The sequence below is a fragment of the Pimephales promelas genome, chromosome 18 (genome assembly GCF_988280905.1).
Source record: "Pimephales promelas chromosome 18, fPimPro1.hap1.1, whole genome shotgun sequence".
Classification (NCBI taxonomy): domain Eukaryota; kingdom Metazoa; phylum Chordata; class Actinopteri; order Cypriniformes; family Leuciscidae; genus Pimephales; species Pimephales promelas.
This window is the reverse complement of record NC_142786.1, coordinates 19,347,056-19,368,048: the sequence shown is the minus strand read 5'-3', so window position 1 is coordinate 19,368,048 and position 20,993 is coordinate 19,347,056. Positions and strand designations below refer to the sequence as shown.

Here is a 20,993-nt window from a genome sequence, read left to right as displayed (position 1 = left end):
TATGTATGTACACACACACACACACACACACACACACACGCACACACACACACCAACTGACGTGAACAGTGAGGTCCATGTGAAGCAACACTAAAAATCTGTCGAAAGCTGCTGGACAAATCCTGAGAAAACCAGATTAGTCTTTAGGAATGCACTGGTTTGCAAAAGTGGCAGTAAAGACATTTATAAAGTCTGTTTTCAACATAATAATCATAAATGTATCTTGAGCATCAAATCATCATATTAGAGTGATTTCTGAAGGATCATGTGACTCTGAAGACTGGAATTTTATTTATTTATTCGATTTCAAACTTTTTTGAACAGAGGAATATTCTCAGACGTTGGTGTCTTCCTTTGACGTCCTTTATAAGCTAAAAGTAATGTCCAATAAAATAAGTTATGGCCTGTTTTAATGATGTGAAAACAGGTGAAACTGATGAACAAGACGAGGAACAGGTGGCTGATGAGGGAGTGAGTTCGGGAGTAGAGAAAAGAGGATCCTGGGAAGTGTAGTGCTGATGACAAGACAGACTGGTGCAGACGACGGACTGTGACACTGACATTAAATTTGTATAAATAAAGTAAATCTAAAAGTAAAAAATGAAAATAAATTTTACAATTGAATTTAAGCATCACACCATTTAGTAATGGAGTTTAAAAATGGATATTAATTTTGAGATTTGCTAAATTACATTTAAATTAAATTACATTTAACTATTATTAGATTATTAAAGTTGTGATTAACTTTAGAGAGCATTAGATAAAGACAGCAAAAATAAAAAATTGTAAATGTAAAAAGACGGTAAATGAGAACGCATTAAATATCTGACCGTTTTGGCTCATTTCGAGTCAGACTCGTGAACTCAGTGAATCATTGACTGAAGAATTGGATTATTTGAATCAGTGAGTTGATGACTTGAGCCGATTAACTTTAGAGAGCATTAGATAAAGACAGCAAAAATAAAAAAATTTAAATGTAAAAAGACGGTAAATGAGAACGCATTAAATATCTGACCGTTTTGGCTCATTTCGAGTCAGACTTGTGAACTCTGTGAATCATTGACTGAAGAATCGGATCATTTGAATCAGTGAGTTGATGACTCGAGCCGATTAACTTTAGAGAGCATTAGATTAGGACAGCAAAAATAAATAATTGTAAATGTAAAAAGACGATAAATGAGAACGCATTAAATATCTGACCGTTTTGGCTCATTTCGAGTAAGACTCGTGAACTCTGTGAATCATTGACTGAATAATCGGATCATTTGAATCAGTGAGTTGATGACTTGAGCCGATTAACTTTAGATAGCATTAGATAAAGACAGCAAAAATAAAAAAATAAAAATGTAAATGTAAAAAGACGGTAAATGCGAAAGCATTAAATATCTGACCGTTTTGGCTCATTTCGAGTCAGACTCGTGAACTCAGTGAATCATTGACTGAAGAATTGGATCATTTGAATCAGTGAGTTGATGGCTCTCTGAAACAACGTGGAATGACATGAATTGTTGTAAAATAAAAGTAAACGTTTTTCACTCTTGAAAAATGAACAAATATGTGTTACCGTCCATCACTGGTATTGACATAATTTATCATGCTCTTCGTGGTTTATTGCTATAACACACGTAAACATATAAATAAATGCCCAAACGTGTCAGTTAACAGTAACGGGACAGAAAGTAAACCGTCTGAATGTTAAAATAAAATGTTTTGCAAAAGCCAGGCTCTGTTCCTGAGCTAAACGAGGACAGAGAACGAGAACAGCGATTCAGATCCGAGCTGGAGATGGCTTCATCACTTCAGGGAATCTGTTCACTGTATCTCCAGAGAAGAGTGTGTGTGAGCCCCATCATAACTGCACTGTGAACATAAAGAAAGAAATAAAAATCACATGAAGACTTTTATCCCCTTTAACTGCCCCTACAGGATAAGAGCTGCAGTTGTCTGGCTCTGCACGTCTGGCAACAAAGCAAGATTCTGGAAACTGCAAGAGAGAAAAGAGAAAGTGTGTGTGAGTGAGGGAGTGAGTGCTTGTGAGTGTGTTAGCGTGTGTGTGTTTGTGTGTGTGTGTGTGTGTGAGTGTGAGTGAGGGAGGGAGTGAATGCATGTGTGTGTGTGAGTGAGGGAGTGAGTGAGCGTGTGTGTGAGTGTGCGAGTGTGTGTGTGAGAGTGTGTGAGTGTGAGAGAGAGAGTGAGTAAGCGAGTGAGTGTGTGTGTGTGTGTGTGTGTGTGTGTGTGGGTGTGCGCGTGCGCGTGCGTGCCTATGAGTGTGTGTGAGAGAGAGTGAGAGAGTGTGTGTGTGATTCACACAGAAGTAGAGAAGATCCATAGAGCTCATTGGACTCTGAATAATGAGGTGCTGGTAAAGGAAGGAGGTCATATAGGGATGCTTGCCCTCATTCATCAGAGCTGGCGGTCCTCCACGGAAACATTAAAATGTCTTCCAGGGCCACACACACACACAATTGTACGCACACGCACGCACGCACGCACGCACGCACGCACGCACGCACACACACACACACACACACACACACACACACACACACACACACACACACACACACACACACACACACACACACACACTCCTACTGTATACATTCCTAACCAAAGGTGCAACAAAAGTATAGGTTCACTTGCACACATGCATTATTATTTATTTCAGGTCATATTTTACTTTATTTAATTATTTTTATTTAAATATTATTTATTATTTCAATATTTAATTACTTAACTATTGCTTGATCTCATACATTTTTGTAGGTAAAAAAGGTAACTATGCAATCAATTAATAAATATATACAACATTAACAATGATTGTATTTTTATTTATTACTTTATACTATTATTGTTATTACTTTATCTACTATCTAAAGCAATAATAACAATTTTAATTATTATTTGAATAAATACAATAGCAGTTAAGCTCACCTTGCTATCTAACTGAGAACATACCATAAACTGCAGTTGTTTATAATAATTAATATTTTTAATTAATTTACATTTTATATTTTTATGTTACTTTTTGTTTATTTTTTGTACTTCAATTATATGTGCGTTTTTTAAATATTGCCATTTAGATAAATACAAAAAAAAATAGTTTAATAATTTATTTCCAGTTCATAATTTTAGTGCTTCAACTTAAAACTTATTTCAGTTTATTGCCAGGGCAACATTTGTAATTTTAGATTCAACTAATATACATTTTATTTTATTTCAAATTTATTTCATATAAACAAAAATGTTTTAATATTTTTAGTTGATTATAATAACCTTAACTGTAATAAACTAACAATGGACCATAATGTTCAGTAATTTAATAATAATAACTATTATTCTTTATGAATCATTTCTTGTCTCCAGCATGAAGTTTGTCAGATTTATCTAATGTTGTCCCTAATTTACCCACAAACACACACACACACACACACACACACACACACACACACACACACACACACACACACACACACACACACACACACAGCACTATCTGCATCTCCTGACTTTCATTAGCATATTTAATAACATTTCACCATTTCTGCTTCTCGCTCTGTCTGAAACAAACAAATCAAAGCAAAACTCTGAATATCTAAAATGGGCGTCATGAATAAACCAGATGACTCGGTGAATATTAGCATCCCTTAAGAAAGCAGTTGGATGTTTATCTTCTGTTAAACTTTGCGGAGTGATCAACGTCATGAGCCTGTAAATGTGGACCGCAAATGTGAACTGTGACTCATTAAAATCACACCATTCTATTTCTGAACACTATTGACGGAAGGTGTGGGTCGTCTGGAGTCATCGCGACAGCATAACACAACACACACTGGCCAAAACACACACACAGGAGTCAGACTGACAGTAACGTGTCACATGATCAACCATGAGGACTTCAGGAAACCAGTAACACACACTGAACACAGCTACAGATCAGAGACGAGTCACACAATTTATCCAGATGTGACGTGAGAGTTATGGTCTGTCTGCACAACATCAGGCTGACAAGATGAGCAACGCATTCAATGAAAATAAGTTAATACTAAATTAAATTAAAACTAATTAAAACTAAACAAAAAAACTTTTAAATAAATGAAATTACAAATAAATGAAAACTAAGTTAAATAAGACTAAATAAAATAAAAAATAAAATAATTATTAAAAAAAAATTATATATATATATATATACAAAAATAAATAAAAAGAAACACACAATAAAATAAAATATAATACAGCCCATATACAGGTGAACGTCAAAATTTTTTGAATATTGTGCAAAAGTTAATTTATTTCAGTAATTCAACTTAAAAGGTGAAACTAATATAGTATATACACTCATTACATGCAAAGTGAGATATTTCAAGCCTTTATTTGTTATAATTTTGATGATTATGGCTTATCTTATGAAAACCCCAAATTCAAAATTAGAATATTGTGAAAGGTTTTCATATCTGTAAGACATAATCATCATTATAACTAATAAATGCTTGAAATATCTCACTTTGCGTGTAATGAGTCTATATAATTTATTAGTTTCACCTTTTAAGTTCATTTGCTTAAATAAATGAACTTTTGCACCATATTCTAATTTTTCTAAATTTAAAGATGTCATGGTATATATTTAATGTCATTTTACTGTAAAATACCATTAGATTTACAGTTTTTGAAATTGAAAAAGAACAACTCATTGTATAATACAGTGAAAAAATGTAAATTGATATTAATACTTCAATAGGTTGGTAAATTAATATTGTATCAGATAGTGAAATACGGTTTATTACTGTAAATTTTAAGTTAAGTCTGTAAAACCAATAACGTTGCTACCGTATTTTTGACGGTATAAAGTTCTGGCAACCACAGCTGCCGTTTTTTTTTTTATTGTAAAATTACAGTTTTATTTTTTACAGTGTGGGGACACGTTTGGCCACAAAGTGCAGTCGAAATAACACATTAGCGGAGAGGAGGGGAAATTATGGAATTTTTTCCAGAAAACATCTTGCACAAAAAAATGTCCTTGAATTTTTTTTTTTTCTGATTCACAAACTTTCAAGGATTTCAAGGACCCATGGGAAACATTACATTACATTATTACATTACATTATATAACATTTTACCAAAGACAAGCTCAAATGCAGTTTTTTGATCAGAGAAATGTGTCCTTTGTGAAGCTTCATTCCCCTTTCATTGTGTTTTGCATGCGAGTAAAAATGCAAGTAGCAACTTGCCGTCAATAGTACTCAGAATATCTTGTAGTGCGTCACAGGAGAAAACGACACACGGGTAAAAAGAACTGACAAAACAAACTGGTTAGCGCAATAACACAGGCATTAAAGATAGAGGTGGCTTTATGGCATCATGTCTGGTGAGGATGAACACAGAGACACTGCGGGCTGACAGAAACACATGTTATTCTACAGTCACGACTTCTTGGATTTATGTGGAGGAAACTCGCTCTCATTCCTGGACAATTAAAGGGAGCCTTAAGGCCAAACAGATTCAAATGAAGCATCCAGATCATTGAGGAGAGTCAATGAAGTCCAGCAAAGCACTCTGGGATAGTGGATCATGGAGTTTAGTGGTTTTGGGAGCCACATTCAGCACAGATGAAGTCTAACACCACTGCATTGACAGCCGTGATGGATTCGACTCAACCCGAGGGGGCTGATTTTATTTTCAGATCAAGAGCCCAAGCTTTGTGTAGCAGCGAAGATGTATATCTGAGCAGAGATTTACAGTCTAAATCACTGTGGTAACAGAAGACACGGGGCTTCCCCCTGTTACACACACAAACACACACTACCAGGGTGCCAGGAACACGAGAAAGAGGTATAGAGAAGAAAATAATAAAAGTGTTGAGCTCAGACTTACGGATTCTCACACACACCCTCCTAAAATCTGCGCCAACACACTGTAAAACTCATAATTCTTTTTTTATTTAACTAAAGAGAGAGAGAGATAGAGAGAGAGAGAGAGAGAAGAAAGAGAGGTATTGTGTCAGTGAGACTGCAGTGGTTCAGTGTTTGCTTTGGTTTCTATGGAAACGCCAGACTGAGAAGAGAGATAACTTAAACAGATGTGGAGAACCCGACCCGGAGGGAGGGAGAGAAAGCCCAAAAAAGAAATCAGGAAAAATAACGAAACAGAAAAGCCACAGATAAATCCGCCTTGTCTGAGAGTGTTTCTGGTATTTTGGTGTTTAAAGACAGCAAATCATGTCCAGAAAAAGAGAGCGAGAGAGAGAGACCATGCGGAAGACAGAGGAGAGATTAAAAGGAAAGAAAAAAAACTGGAGAAAGAATCATAAGAAATTCATCTGTTTTACTGAATAAAAGGAAAGGAAAAAAGATCTGAGGATGTTGACCGGGACAACAGATAAAAACAATAATAAAAAAAAATATGTTATTATTAAAAGATGCAGTTAGGGCTGTCAGAATCATGAAAATGTGCTGCAATAAATAAATAAAAAAATATCAAATTTTAATAAATTTAAAAAACGGATTAAAATAAAATAAATAAACAGTTCACAGTATTTTTATGGAACCTAGCCTTTCTTTAAAATAAAATAAAAAGAACACAATAAATAAAAAATCATAATAATTAGGTCTATTAGTATAGTTGTTTTTTTTTTATATATTAGTTATATATTATTACTATATATTAAATTAAGTTGTAGCATCTAAAATACACTCTTCCCCTTATACTGTACATTCACACACTTTACATTTGAATCTAACATCCTCAATAATAATAATAATAAAAAAAAATGTTATGTGTCCTGTGTGTGTGTGTGTGAATGCGTTCAGTTGGGACGTAATTATGAATGTATTCTTTCTAGTCCTCAGCCGGGCGAATGTTCCTCCTTTCATCCGGAAACACCAAATCTGGCAGGCCGAATTAAGAGAGACAAATTAAAAAGATAAAATTCCCTTTCTAGTCAGCTGAGAGAGACCTTCAAACCCCTCTTGGACCTTTGACAATCCAAAAAGCAGAAGTAAAAATGAATGTTTCTGTCCCAAAAAGCATCATCTCAACCATAGCTGCGAAAATAATTAATAGATTAAATCGATAATTGGAAACTTCCTCACAGATCTCACAAGCTACGCATGGCGAGTGAATTGAAAAAATGAGAGTGGAAAAGAAATGAAATAATAAAAGTGTGTGAAATATTGATATGGTCTGATGTATTGTCTCATCTGCGAGATCACTGATGACAAACAGGGGAACTGAAGAAGGAAACTGACCAAGACGATGATTTATAGACAACGATCATTCATAAGCGAGCTGGCTCCTCTTCAAAGCGCTCATATTAACATTGATATCTCAATGTTGAATTGGACTATTTTATACAGAAAAGAGACGTTTAAAGGGAGCGAGCTAAAAACTTTACTAAAAACTAGTGCTGTCAAACGATTAAAATATTTAATCGCGATTAATCACATTAATGTCACAGTTAACTCACGATTAATCGCACATTTTAATCTGTTCTAAATGTCTCTTCATTTTTTTTAATTTAATGCTCTCATCAACATGAAAAAGTGGATCAGCTTGCTTTGTGCTTGCTTTGCACTGCCTTTTCTCCTCTGCTATTGACGCAACCTACTATGAAAAGTGCTATACACTGTAAAAATGTATGCGCTTTATCTAATCAAAAAAATTGCGGCAACAGATTACAAGCAATATTATTCATTAAATTTAACAACAGAATTGAGTAATAATTAATCAAATTAATTCCTTAAGAGTTAACCATTTAAAATGAGTAAAACGTAACAAAAAAAGTACATTTAAGTCACCATTATGGTAATCGGTGATTGTTTTAAAATGATGGTTTTCTCCTTCAGTGATTCTGCTTGTTGACATCAGGTGTCTTCAATGTTGGCAATTTAAAATAAAGAGTTCTTAAAGGGTTAGTTCACTCAAAAATGAAAATTAAGTCATTAATTACTCACCCCCATGCTGTACCAACCCCTTAAGACCTTCGTTCATCTTTGGAACACAAATTAAGATATTTTTGATTAAATTTGAGAGCTGGATCATCTTCCATAGGCTTCCAAAGGGACTGGCACTTGACGGCCCATGAAGTCATTAAACAAAATGTTAAAATATTCCATGTGCCTACAGCGGCTCAATTATAAGTTTATCAAGCAACGAGAATATTTTTTGTGCGAAAAAAACATAAATAACGACTTTATTCGACTATTCCATTACTTCCTTATGGGCGCATGCGCGAGAACTGAGATGACGATGTTCTTCTTCGACTACTTCTTGTTACCGGCTGCTCACCGCTTAGGAGTATTACCGCCACCTACCGTATAAGATGACGTGCTGATATAGCTGGAAGCGCAAAACTTTCTGTTTGCAAGCAGAGGAAGATCTGCCCTGTACATACGCTTTTCAATTACCGTATTTTCCGCACTATAAGGTGCACTTAAAAGCCTTTAATCTTCTCAAAAAACGACAGTGTGCCTTATAATCCGGAGCGCCTTATATATGGATCATCATCTTATACGGTAGGTGGCGGTAATACTCCTAGCGGTGAGCAGCCGGTAACAAAAGTAGTCGAAGAAGAACATCGTCATCTCAGTTCTCGCGCATGCGCCCATAAGGAAGTAATGGAATAGTCAAATAAAGTCGTTATTTATGTTTTTTTCGCACAAAAAGTAGTCTCGTCGCTTGATAAACTTATAATTGAGCCGCTGTAGTCACATGGAATATTTAAACATTTTCTTTAATGACTTTATGGGCCGTCAAGAGGCAGTCCCTTAGGCAGTCTATGTAGGACTGATCCAGCTCTCAGATTCATTCAAAAATATCTTTGTTTGTGTTCCAAAGATGAACGAAGGTCTTACGGGGTTGGTACAGCATGGGGATGAGTAATTAATGACTTCATTTTCATTTTTGGGTGAACTAACCCTTTAATTAATCTTTGACATCTGTCTGTTATTCAGATATTTTAGTTTAATTTTTTGGTGTAAACTTTGCTCATTTTAAATGGTTAACTTTTAAGGAATAATTTGATTAATTATTACTCAATTCTAATTTGTTGAATTTAAATAATAATATTGTTTGTAATCTGGTGCCACAATTTTATTGATTAGAAAAAGCATATTCATTTTTACAGTGTACAAATGCTGCTTTTATCTTTTATCTTATCTTGGACATAGCAGCGGGATTTAGCATTCAAGCTAAACATAACGCCAAAACTTCTTTTCACGTTAGCTACAAATTTATCGCAAGAAAAGATTTAGATCAAGCATACTAATGGGGTCCTAAGATGGGACTCATCTCTTCACCACACCGACTCGCAAGCCTAAACAAGTGTGTGTGGCGTGCCTGTTGTTTTGTTTCAGGTCTAGCTAAATCCGCTTGCGCGTTGGTCGATGAAGCAACAAAACATCATTGTGCAGTGCAAGCCATTGAAATGAATATGTTTCAGCACAGCGTGTGACCTCTGACATATATAGCAATTGTAAGTCGCTTTGGATAAAAGCATCAGCTAATGTAAATGCAATAATAAAGTTGATTCAGCATCGGTCGGCTAACAGAAGCAGTAAGCTTTTTTGCACAAAAAGTATTCTCGTCGCTTGATAAACTTAAGGTTGAGCCGCTATTTTAGTGACTACTTTAACGATGTCTTTATTAACTTTTGGGTAAATTGTTGCAAAAGCATGTGAAAAAAACTATGAAGTTCTCTAGGCCAAAAAGACAGTTAATCACACGATAAAAAAATGAGTTAAAATGAGTTTGCGTTAAAGGACAACTCCGGCGCAAAATGAACCTTTGGTCTAATTACACATTCAACCGTTATCCGAGATTTGTTTTCATGATTGCCGAATGTAAATTGTTTTATCTCTAAAAACAGTTTAGCCTATAATGCTAGTATAACGCTAGTATATAGGGCATAGAGTAATGACAAATAAAAATCGCTTGTTATTACCACTAACAAGGCTCAAAATAGCCCCACACTAACACGGCAGCATAATAAGGGTCCCTACATGCAAACCGAAGCATTGAGAACTTTGTCAGTGTCCATACAGTTTAATAAGAAGATATTTTATACATACAGTCAACTTCGCGAATACAGGAAGAAGCATCCTTGAAAAATAGTCTCTACCAGTCGATCTACGGACGCTGTAGTAAAAAACAATAAAGATTTAGGGCTGGACGATATGATGATATGTATATAGGCTATGTATAACACTGATATAAGTGATCACCCGGATTTAGACCTACCTATATTGTATTTATATAAAGCGTTCACAGGCAAATTTGCTGTATATTTAGGTCTATATTGCTTTTATTTCCCTGGTGTTGAAATCAGGCAAACATAAATGACAGGCAACAAGATTCCTGGCTGCATGTCAATATCCATGGATCACTGGATCTTTAGTAAGTTGTAAGGAACACTATATTGACTCCAACATTTAGTTTAAATTGATAAAATTGTTCGTTTTAGTCGTATTTTCGCAGTTTCCCCTATTAAATCCAGTCACGCAGCAGATCTTTTGCCACTCAGTCAGGCTGAGGGGGGTTGTTCCAGCGGGAAAGTGACGTCAATGTTGTCAAAACATTCCCTCTAAATCTGTCGTTTTATGATTTAAACGGTTAGTTCACCCAAAAAGGATAACTCTCCCTCATGTTGTTCAACCCCGTTCATCTTCGCAACACAAATTAAGATATTTTTGATTAAATTTGAGAGCGGTCTCACTCCTCCATAGGCTTCTATTGTAACTGAAACTTGCCGGCTCAGAAAGTTATTAAAGACATTGTAGTCACTAAAATAGCGGCCTTAAGTTTAACAAGCGACAAGAATACTTTTTGTGCAAAATAAAAAGCTGACTGCTTCTGTTAGCCGACCGATGCTGAATTAACTTTAATATTACATTTACATTTAGCTGATGCTTTTATCCAAAGCGACTTACAATTGCTATATATGTCAGAGGCCGTACGCCTCTGGAGCAAATAGGGGTTAAGTGTCTTGCTCAATTGGTGTCTCAATGTGGATTCGAACCCAGGTCTCTCACACCAAAAGCATGTGTCTTACCCACTTATGACCCATCTATGCAAACCAGGGGTAATCAATTATCTATTTACTCAAGAATACTCAAAGCAAACATCATTCCACCCTCAACAGCAAGAGCGTAGAAGAGCAGGGTCTTCAAACACACCCGGGACGCTTCGAACGAGTCTTTTCCTCCAATGTCTCTGTCAGGGTCCTGGAAACATATGCACTTGTGAGGCGTAGGTTTGATTTTGAAATTGGTGGGGACGGGGACATCAATTTTAGAGCTGTATCGATTCACATGTTCAATTTCGATTCGAAAGCTCTCAGATCTATTCGATTTAGATTCTCGATTCGACTAATGAATATAGATGTAATACAAATCCTATATTTATATATATATATATATATATATAAAAGAACAGTGGACATAAGTTTACTAGTGGTTAATTAATAGGCTACAAAGAAATTAAGAGCCACAAACCTGTAAATAAAATTATTTTTATTTTAGGTAAACTATACACTAAATGCATACAATGAATAGACAGGATTTTGATGCAAGATGCAAAAAAGTCAGAACAGTCGCACAGCTTGATCAAACAGGATCAGGTTATTTTTTGTTTAACCCTCTGGGCTTCTTCGTAAATGGGTTACACTTAGCTTCCTCCCGGTCAAAAACGGACGAAGCCTTAAAATTTTACTTTACTTCTTCCCAGGATAACCATTCAAATATATTTTTGTTTTATAATATTTTATGATTATTATTTAGAATTTTTAGAATTTTTTATGATACTTTGCATTAATTATATAATTTTTATGAGCTATTTTTTTCCATTAGAATTAATATACATATTTTTATTTTATATATATATTTTTTTCAATAAATACAACATTTCACATCAAAATAGAGTGTCAGCTAATAAAAAAAAAATAATTCAAGTAGAAGAGCGCCACCTAGTGGCTTTAAAAAATAGTTACATGTGTGCAATGTCCTGTACAGCCTGTAGGCTGCCTATAGCTTCCTATTCAAATACATAGAAAGGCTTTTTGATTCTTTTTGTTGGTTTAGACATGATTTCTCATGTCTGTGTGCGTGTGTGTGTGTGTGTGAGTGCGCATTTGAGCAAGATTTTTTTCTCATTTATTGATTTTATTTTTCATATTCTACAAATTTGCTGGTGCAGTCTTGCCAGTTTATCTGTGTATGTGTGTGTGTGTGTGTGTGCGTGTGTGTGTGTGTGGGGGGGGGGGGGTGGTCTTATTTGCACTCTTGATGTTCGAGAGTGTCACCCCTTCAATGCTGTACACTTTTTTTCTGCACAGTTGCTGATCTGTAGCTTGTACCACCAAAAGTTTCTCTAAATTTTTCCTATTTTTTCGTATTTCCCATTCATTTCCTATGTCGGTCATTTTTGACCGGGAGGAAGCTAAGTTTGACTTTTTTTTTTACGACCCTTTAACAAATCAGAATCATCTCCTTGATTTTTTTTGTGTGTTCATATAGGTAATAAAACAAAAGTCACCAAGTTTCAGCCCGATCCGATCAAGCAAAAAAATTAAACATTTCAAAACGTAACAGTTTTCGGTCATTTTTGACCGAAGAAACCCAGAGGGTTAAGATAGATATAGATAAATAAATATATAGATATTAAGACTTTTTTTTTATTACATTGATCTTACCTAAATGTTTTTTGTTTTTTTGTTTTTTGTTAAGAGTTAAGAGTTATGCAACACATGGAAGCTTGATTTCAATCTTTGAATTAAATTGAAAAGAGTAGCACAAATAAATATAATAGAAAAAAACACAAATAAAGAGACATTTTGGGGTAGTTTTTTTTTTTTTTTTTGGTATGTCAGAAATACTATAGAAACTGAATAAAGTAATCCAATGTAAAATAACACTGGATAGTCTTTTAAATACATAGGCTTTTAATTCTGATTGCTTACAATTAATGCTATATTATGTTGTTATGACAACCGAATTAATGATAGACACATTTGGCTGCGTTCACTTTAAGAACGAGTGCACGGATCTCTGTCTCATTATAGTACTGTTTGTCTGTCACATGCGTTTAATGCCAATTTAAGACATAACCGACTGTCTTTACGAGGTTACTCAAGACCAGAGTTTTGAAATTAATTTTGCGTGTTTGTTACTGTTAAAGCGATATAATCCAGGGATAAAAATATAATCCAGGCCCTTAATTTGGAAAAAGATTCGTGGCCGTTGAGAAATGATTTTGAATCGAGCACATTTAAAAAAAAAACAAAAAAACCGATTAATCGTAAAATCTATTTTTTGCCCAGCCCTAATCAATTTCTAAATATATTTTAAGTTTTGATGGAAATTATTGCTAGGGATCTACCAGTGTCACTGGATATTGGTAGGGACACGTCCCTAGCGTCCCTACTAAATTATATGCCCCTGACTGGTTGGATGTCACCATGGGTTTACAGTCATTTTAATATATTACATTTTTTATTTTATTTTTTTATATTAATCATTAATATGATGATTTTCTGCTCAAGAAACATTTCTGATTATTATCAATGTTGAAAACAGTTGTGCTACTCAATTTTCTTTTAGGATTATTTGATAAATAGAAAATCATAATTTTTTATTTTATTTTTTATTTTACTGACCCCCAAACTATTAGAATGGTAATACCAAAAAATATGTAAAATTAAACTTCTGAAATTCTATTTTATTGCAGAAATGGATCACAGTCCTCACAAACGGACACCTATGGATTTTTAAACGCTAAAATAAGCGCTCCTGCATGTGTTTCGGTGCGCTTACTGAAGGTGAGCTGCAGACGTGATGTTCAGGTGCCAGTGGCGATGGTTAATAAAGAGAGATGAATTCTGTGTGCAGTAAAACCCTCCCTGGAAATTGTGTCTTTAAATTCATCCGCACATTTGCTCTGTCAGATAAAGGTAGGAGATGTCTGGTTTCTGTCACAATCAGGAGTAAAGCCGCTTGTGAACTGTCATGTGTGATGAAAGTCACCATTAGCTCATAGTATAGAACTGATACTTGTATAGTAGTGTGTGTGTGTGTGTGTGTTCAGACATGCTGAAGAGGTTGAGGAGCTTGTGTTTATCGGCTGCAGTGTGTGTGTGTGTGTGTGTGTTCAGACCTGCTGGAGAGGTTGAGGAGCTCGTGTTTATCGGCTGCTGTGGATTTGTCCTGCAGTTCCCACAGGAGAACACTAATGAGATGAGAGTTCTTGATGACAATCGGCACCTCCTCGAACATCTTCTCGAATCCCACGCTAGCCTTCTTCAGCCTGGACACACAGAGAGCAGATCGACAAGCATCAGAACTTTGACTCATGTCAAAGGTTTGACATCACGTGTTTGATAACTGAGACCAAACTAGGCACTATGGGTGTAACGGTACAATAATTCACTGCATTCGTGAGGAACTTAATTTCCTGTTGCGTAATTTCCGGAATGTCCTGTTGCTCTTTGGGTATAAAGAAAAAAAACTAACATCGCTAACTTGTTTTCTTTCGCTCCCTGTGTTTTGCACTCCCTCCCAATCAGTCTGCTGTAACCCCCTCATCAGGATCTGCCTGTGGCTGGGACTCCTGCAATGAGGGCGCGAGAGACGCCAAGTCAACTGATCACTAATTAAATGAGTGGATGATTTCAACTCTTCTCCATCACTAATCGCTCCATTAGACAAGCACTCAAGGCTGATTAGTCAACGGATTTCAAAGGCACTTCCTGAAAGGAGGATGAAGTCAACAAAGCATTTCGAGTGTATGTGTGTGTGTGGCAAGCGTTTCTGACCAGTCGACCCTTTATCCACTCTCAGCCAATCCATCATCCCCCAATACCAAATATTCTAGATTTTGTCAGCAACATTATATAATATTTCTTTAGCAAATAAAAGAAAAGCAATATTACATATTTATAAATGAATGTATGAAGATTATAAATTAATATTCATATATAATACAACATAATACAACATAGTATAATACATTTTGAAATTGGGCAGGGCCCAATACAATATAATACCATATAAATATATATATATATATATATGAATGACATTTTATAACAAATAAAAGAAAAACTATAACAAATTTAGAATTAAATTTGGGAAGAATATATAATAAAAAGAATATATAAAATAAAATACAATAATATAATATAATATATAATAATCAATTTTGAAATTGGGCAATATATAACCATATATATATATATATATATATATATATATATATATATATATATGAATGACATCTTATACATATAATATAATATATACTACATAATATAATATAATAAAATAATCAATTTTGAAATCAGGCAACCCCAATACAATAAATAAATATATATCTTTAACAAAAGAAAAACTTTTAGAAATAAATTTCTAAAAGAGAAAAAAATAAACATTTATGAAATTTATTTAGAAATAAACACATTTAGAAATAAATTTAGGAAGAATATAAAAAAATATATAAAAATATATATATATTATATAATAAATGAGACATACTGGAATAAACTAAAGATATAATATAATATAATAATATAAAATATTTTGGATAAAATATAATTATGGCTGTGCAAAGATTAATTGTGATTAATCACATCCAAAATAAAAGTTTTCGTTTACATAATATATTTGTGTGTGCTGTGTATAATCATTTTGTATATATAAATACACACACATGCATGTATATATTTAAGAAAATGTGTTATTCATATATAAAATATTTATATTTATATATAATATAGATTATGTATTTATATATACAGTATTTAAGTGCAAATAATTCTTAAATATATACATGCATGTATATGTATTTATATATACAAAATAATTATACACAGCACACACACATATATTATGTAAACACAAACTTTTATTTTTATTTATTCTTTTCACAGCCCTAAATATAATATAATATATGTTGATTTTCTTTCCTTTTGATATATTAGTCGAGCTACAGCTTGACTCCCATGTTTCAGGCTCACCCCTCTGCAGAGAAGTCCTTCTCTTTACAGATCTCCATGAGTTTGGGGGTCAACCTGTAGGCCTTCACACACACCGAGCCCTGGGCCGTCTTCAGGGGATCTACAGAGAAGCAGAACCAAACAATGACTTCAGTGAAGACAGCAGACGAGCAAAAGTGTTGAACACAGGGTGCTTATCTCAGCTTCAGAAACAAGACCCTACAGCACTAACGGCTGTTTAACAACCGCATGAAGGTAAAAGTGAAGATTTAAACAGATGCAGTCGATGTTAATCTACCAGGGGAACACACAACGTCAGACTGGATTAATCCTCTGCCAGAAGCCTGACATTCTGAGTCAGAAAAAGCTTCATTAATAACGAAGACGGGCAGAAGATTGGCAGTCGGCTCTACCCGTTATCTGTTATCCAAAGACGGGATTTATGGACTGGTTTCATTCTGATATTAAATGCATTTAGACATTGTGGAAAGATGATTGTCTGCCTTGAAACGTCCTTAACAATTGCACAAGAGCAGCACTCGAGGCAATCTCCAGATCTGCTCAGACACAGGTAAGATTCAGCTAGTCTTCTTCAAACCTGTTGAACTGGAGAAGAATGAATCAATATCAGGTTTGAGGATGTATTTATCTTCCACTTCTGAGACAATACTGCAATAACAGTGTACACAACTTGAAATGATAAAAACACGACTAAAATACAGAACTGCACAGAAGAGCATAATAAAATGCGTCCCAAATCGCATTTTTTCTTTGAGTAGGTACTTGATTCGAATAAGTAATTACTTCACGACTGTTAAAAAGTATGATATGAATGTATGTATGAATTTAATCCATTCTCCATGTTGTCATTATTATGTGACCTACCATCGCTTCACTGTCATTCACATATCCCACCATATGTGGACACTCCCTCTAATTAACAGGTTTGTTTATTTCCACTAACTAAACTAACTAACTAAATGTTCGTTTAGACAGGGCAAGAAACAGAAACATTTTCACAAATGATTCACTAGTGGACTTTTGAACGACTTCTTCTAATTAATATGTTTTATTATTTCAACTCGACCCATTACTAACATAAAATCCATAATATCTTCAAAAAACTATAAATGAAATGAACAAACATAAAAAAACAGAAACATTTTCACTAACAGCCTCTAATTAATGTGTTTGGCTCTTTCAACTACACCTTCTTTCAGCGTGTTATTGCTGTATGCTTGATTATACAGTATGTGCATAAGACTTTATCAATTTCATATTGTATAATACTGTATTAATAATAGTGCTAGGCAACAATTAATCACGATTAATCACATCCAAAATAAAAGTTTGTGTTTACATAATATATATATATATATATGTGTGTGTGTGTGTGTGTCTGTGTGTGTGTGTGTGTGTGTGTGTGTGTGTGCAGTATAATTATTTTCTATTTATAAAATTATGCACATTTGCATGTATGTTTATTTTTATTTTTTTATGTTTTAACTTTGATGAATAATTGTTTATGCAACCTCGGCTGCTTATCTTGGCCAGATTTTAATCTCTTAAGTGAGTGAGTCTTCTCTTCTTTAAATATATATATATACATATATATATATATATATATATGTGTGTGTGTGTGTGTGTGTGTGTGTGTGTGTGTGTGTGTGTGTGTGTGTGTGTGTGTGTGTTAAATAAATAAATATATGTATATATATATATATATATATATATATATATATATAGTATATACACATGCAAACATTTCTTAAATATATACATGCATGTGTATTTATATATACAAAATAACACATATGTAAACACAAACATTTATTTTGGGTGCGATTATTTGTGATTAATTGATGCCCAAGACTAAATAATAATAATAATCATAAATGAAAATAAATATAAGAATAAGAAATTGAATTATGAATGACTTAATTTGTGATGAAACCTTCAGTAATAAATCAGAAAAAAAAAAACGAAAAAAAATAAATAATAAATTCACTACTGGTCTCAACCCCACTAAATGTCCATTTGCATTTCGATTCTTTATTTGGTTACACTTTTTTTAACGTGTCATTGTTACAGTGTAATTATTAAGGGTTAGTTGCACGTAATTATGCATAATTTTACTTACTATTAATACTAGTACAGGTGAAACTCGAAAAATTAGAATATCGAGCAAAAGTTCATTTATTTCAGTAATTCAACTTAAAAGGAGAAACTAATATATTATATAGACCCTTTTACAACCCACGTGATCAAATAGTTGCGCACGCATTTTGGCAACAGAAGTAGTGTTGTTTCCCACTGGCTTTAACGTGTTAGCAACTCCCAGCTTCAAAATGTCTGGTTGTTGTGTTTACGATTGCACTAATCAATATTCCACCAAGGGGCTTAAGTTTTTAGGATTCCGACAGGATCATGGCCGTTTCTGAAGAACCGATGGCGTTTGTGCCTGCCGGCGATTAAACGTGTTGATTGGTGCGAGGACATAATAGAAATCCGCTCGAGTAGCTTGATACACTGCTGATTCTTGCCATTCTTCCGTTGCCAATATGCGCGCGCATACGTTGCCACGTCATCATTGTGTACAAACAGTAAAAGTGTCTATAGACTCATTACATGCAAAGTGAGATATTTGAAGCCTATCTTTGTTATAATTTTAGTTAAATTAGTTTTACCTTTTAAGTTGATTTCCTGAAATAAATAGACTTGTGCACTATATTCTAATTTTTCGAGTTTCACATGTATGTAACAAGGACACTGTAAAATAAAGTGTTACCCATTTTTTCTTCTGCTATTTTTTTTTTTTAATTCCGCCCACTTGTACCCGAGAGCCTGAAGAACATATGAATCTGCATCCATGGAGCCGCCGGGCCTCTGAATGCTCTCATTGTTGGTGTGTGCTCTCGCTCCCGGGGCAGGGTGGGGTTCTGGCAGCCGAGAGGTGTCTGATATATTTTTAGTGAGGAGCGCCGGCCTGAAACCACGAGGAGGAGCTGAACAAACACTCTGATACGGATCCACATCTGGCGAAGTCTGAGGAAACTTACAGACAGCGTGGACCACGACCACGAGTAAACAGTTCAAGTTTTATGTTTGCGTCTCCTTTCAATCCGGGTGTAATCTGAGATCGTTTTAGTTAGTGTTTGTGTGAGTTTAAGGGAAACGGATCTGAACTTTTGATTACACCTTGAACAGTCGTGATTCAATTGCACTAGTAGTATGGCATTGACGTTTTCATGGGTTCGATTCCTAGGGAAAGCAAAAACTGATAAGAATGTAAAATGTGTACCTTGAAATGCATTGGATAAAAAGCGTCTGCCAAATGCAGAAATGTAAATTACAGCTCAGGTCAACAGTGTTCAATATCTACATGAAACTGTCAAGTTTCTGTATTGTAGGGTGTTAAATTTATGTTGTTTTAATTATTGTTGAAATATGTGGATGCACCATAAGGGTTGCTAATTAATTTCATTGTATAATACATGTATAATGACAATAAAAGGAATTGAATTGTTCCATCTGTCTCTGTGTCCGTGGATCCGGGTGTCCGGGTCCCGAATCCACTCCTGGAGACACACATCAGCTCTGCGATAGCAGGCTAAATAAACAGGGGGAGGAAACCCTGTCTAGACAAGGCTGATACACACACCAGCCTCTGTTTACACAAGGGGAACGCAGTCCACAGCCAACAGATGCAGAGAGAGAGAGAGAGAGAGAGAGAGAGAGAGAGAGAGAGTAGGAAAGAAGTGTGTGTTTGGGTTAGGGGTGATGAAATATGCTCTGTGTGTGTGTGTGTGTGTGTGTGTGTGTGTGTGCGTGCGTGCGTGCGTGCGTGCGTGCGTGCGTGCGTGCGTGTGTGTGTGTGTGTGTGTGTGTGTGAACAATATATAGAACGATAGATGGGTGATAAATCGACAATAGATGGATGGATAGAATGATTGATGGAATAGATGATGGATAGAACAATAGATGATGGATAGACAATAGATAGATAGAATGATAGATGATGGAAAGAACAATAGATGATAGATAGAACAATAGATGATGGATAGAACAATAGATGATGGATAGAATGAAAGATGATGGAAAGAACGATAGATGATGGATAGAATGATAGATTATGGTTAGAATGATAGATGATGAATAGAACGATAGATGATGGACAGAACGATAGATGATGGATAGAACGATAGATGATGGATAGAACGATAGATGATAGGTAGAACGATAGATGATGGACAGAACGATAGATGATGGATAGAACGATAGATGATAGGTAGAACAATAGATGATGGATAGAATGATATATATGATAGACAGAACGATAGATGATGAATAGAACATTAGATGATGGATAGAATGGTAGATTATAGATAGAACGATAGATGATGCATAGAACAATAGATGATAGATAGACCAACAGATGATGGATAGAATGATAAATGATAGACAACGATAGATGATGAATAGAACATTAGATGATGGATAGAAAAATAGATGATAGAAAAATAGATGACGGATAGAATGATAGATGATGAATAGAACAGTAGATGATGGATAGCATGATAGATGATGGATAGAACGATAGATGATGGATAGATAGATGATGGATAGAATGATAGATAATGGATAGAACAATAGATGATGGATAGAACGAAAGAAGATAGAACGATAGATGATGGATAGACAATATGATAGATATAACGATAGATGATGGATAGAACGATAGATGATGATAAAATGATAGATGATGGATAGAATGATAGATGAACGATAGAACGATATATGATGGATAGAATGACAGATGATGAATAGAATGATAGATGATGGATAGAATGACAGATGATGAATAGAATGATAGATGATGGATAGAACGATAGATGAAGGATAGAACAATAGATGATGGATAGAATGATAGATGATGAAAGATTGTATAATTTATATATATATATATATATATATATATATTTGATTAAACAAACAAAAAAAAACAGTAAAACAG

The 20,993-nt window shown here is 34.5% G+C and overlaps 1 protein-coding gene across 2 annotated transcripts in view; it reads right to left on the bottom strand.

The window, feature by feature from the left end:
• The window catches only part of eif3hb (eukaryotic translation initiation factor 3, subunit H, b), a 105,449-nt gene that overhangs the window by 30,688 nt on the left and 53,768 nt on the right, over window positions 1-20,993 (bottom strand). For both annotated transcript variants that reach the window (XR_016147387.1, XM_089122971.1), the window contains exons 4-5: window positions 16,001-16,100; window positions 14,143-14,292 (exon numbers count right to left, since the gene is read on the bottom strand). Coding sequence is in view for 1 of the 2 variants with exons in the window: in XM_089122971.1 (XP_088979097.1) it covers window positions 14,143-14,292; window positions 16,001-16,100 (250 nt within the window). In the remaining variant the exon portion in view is untranslated. The remainder of the gene's footprint in view (window positions 1-14,142; window positions 14,293-16,000; window positions 16,101-20,993) is intronic.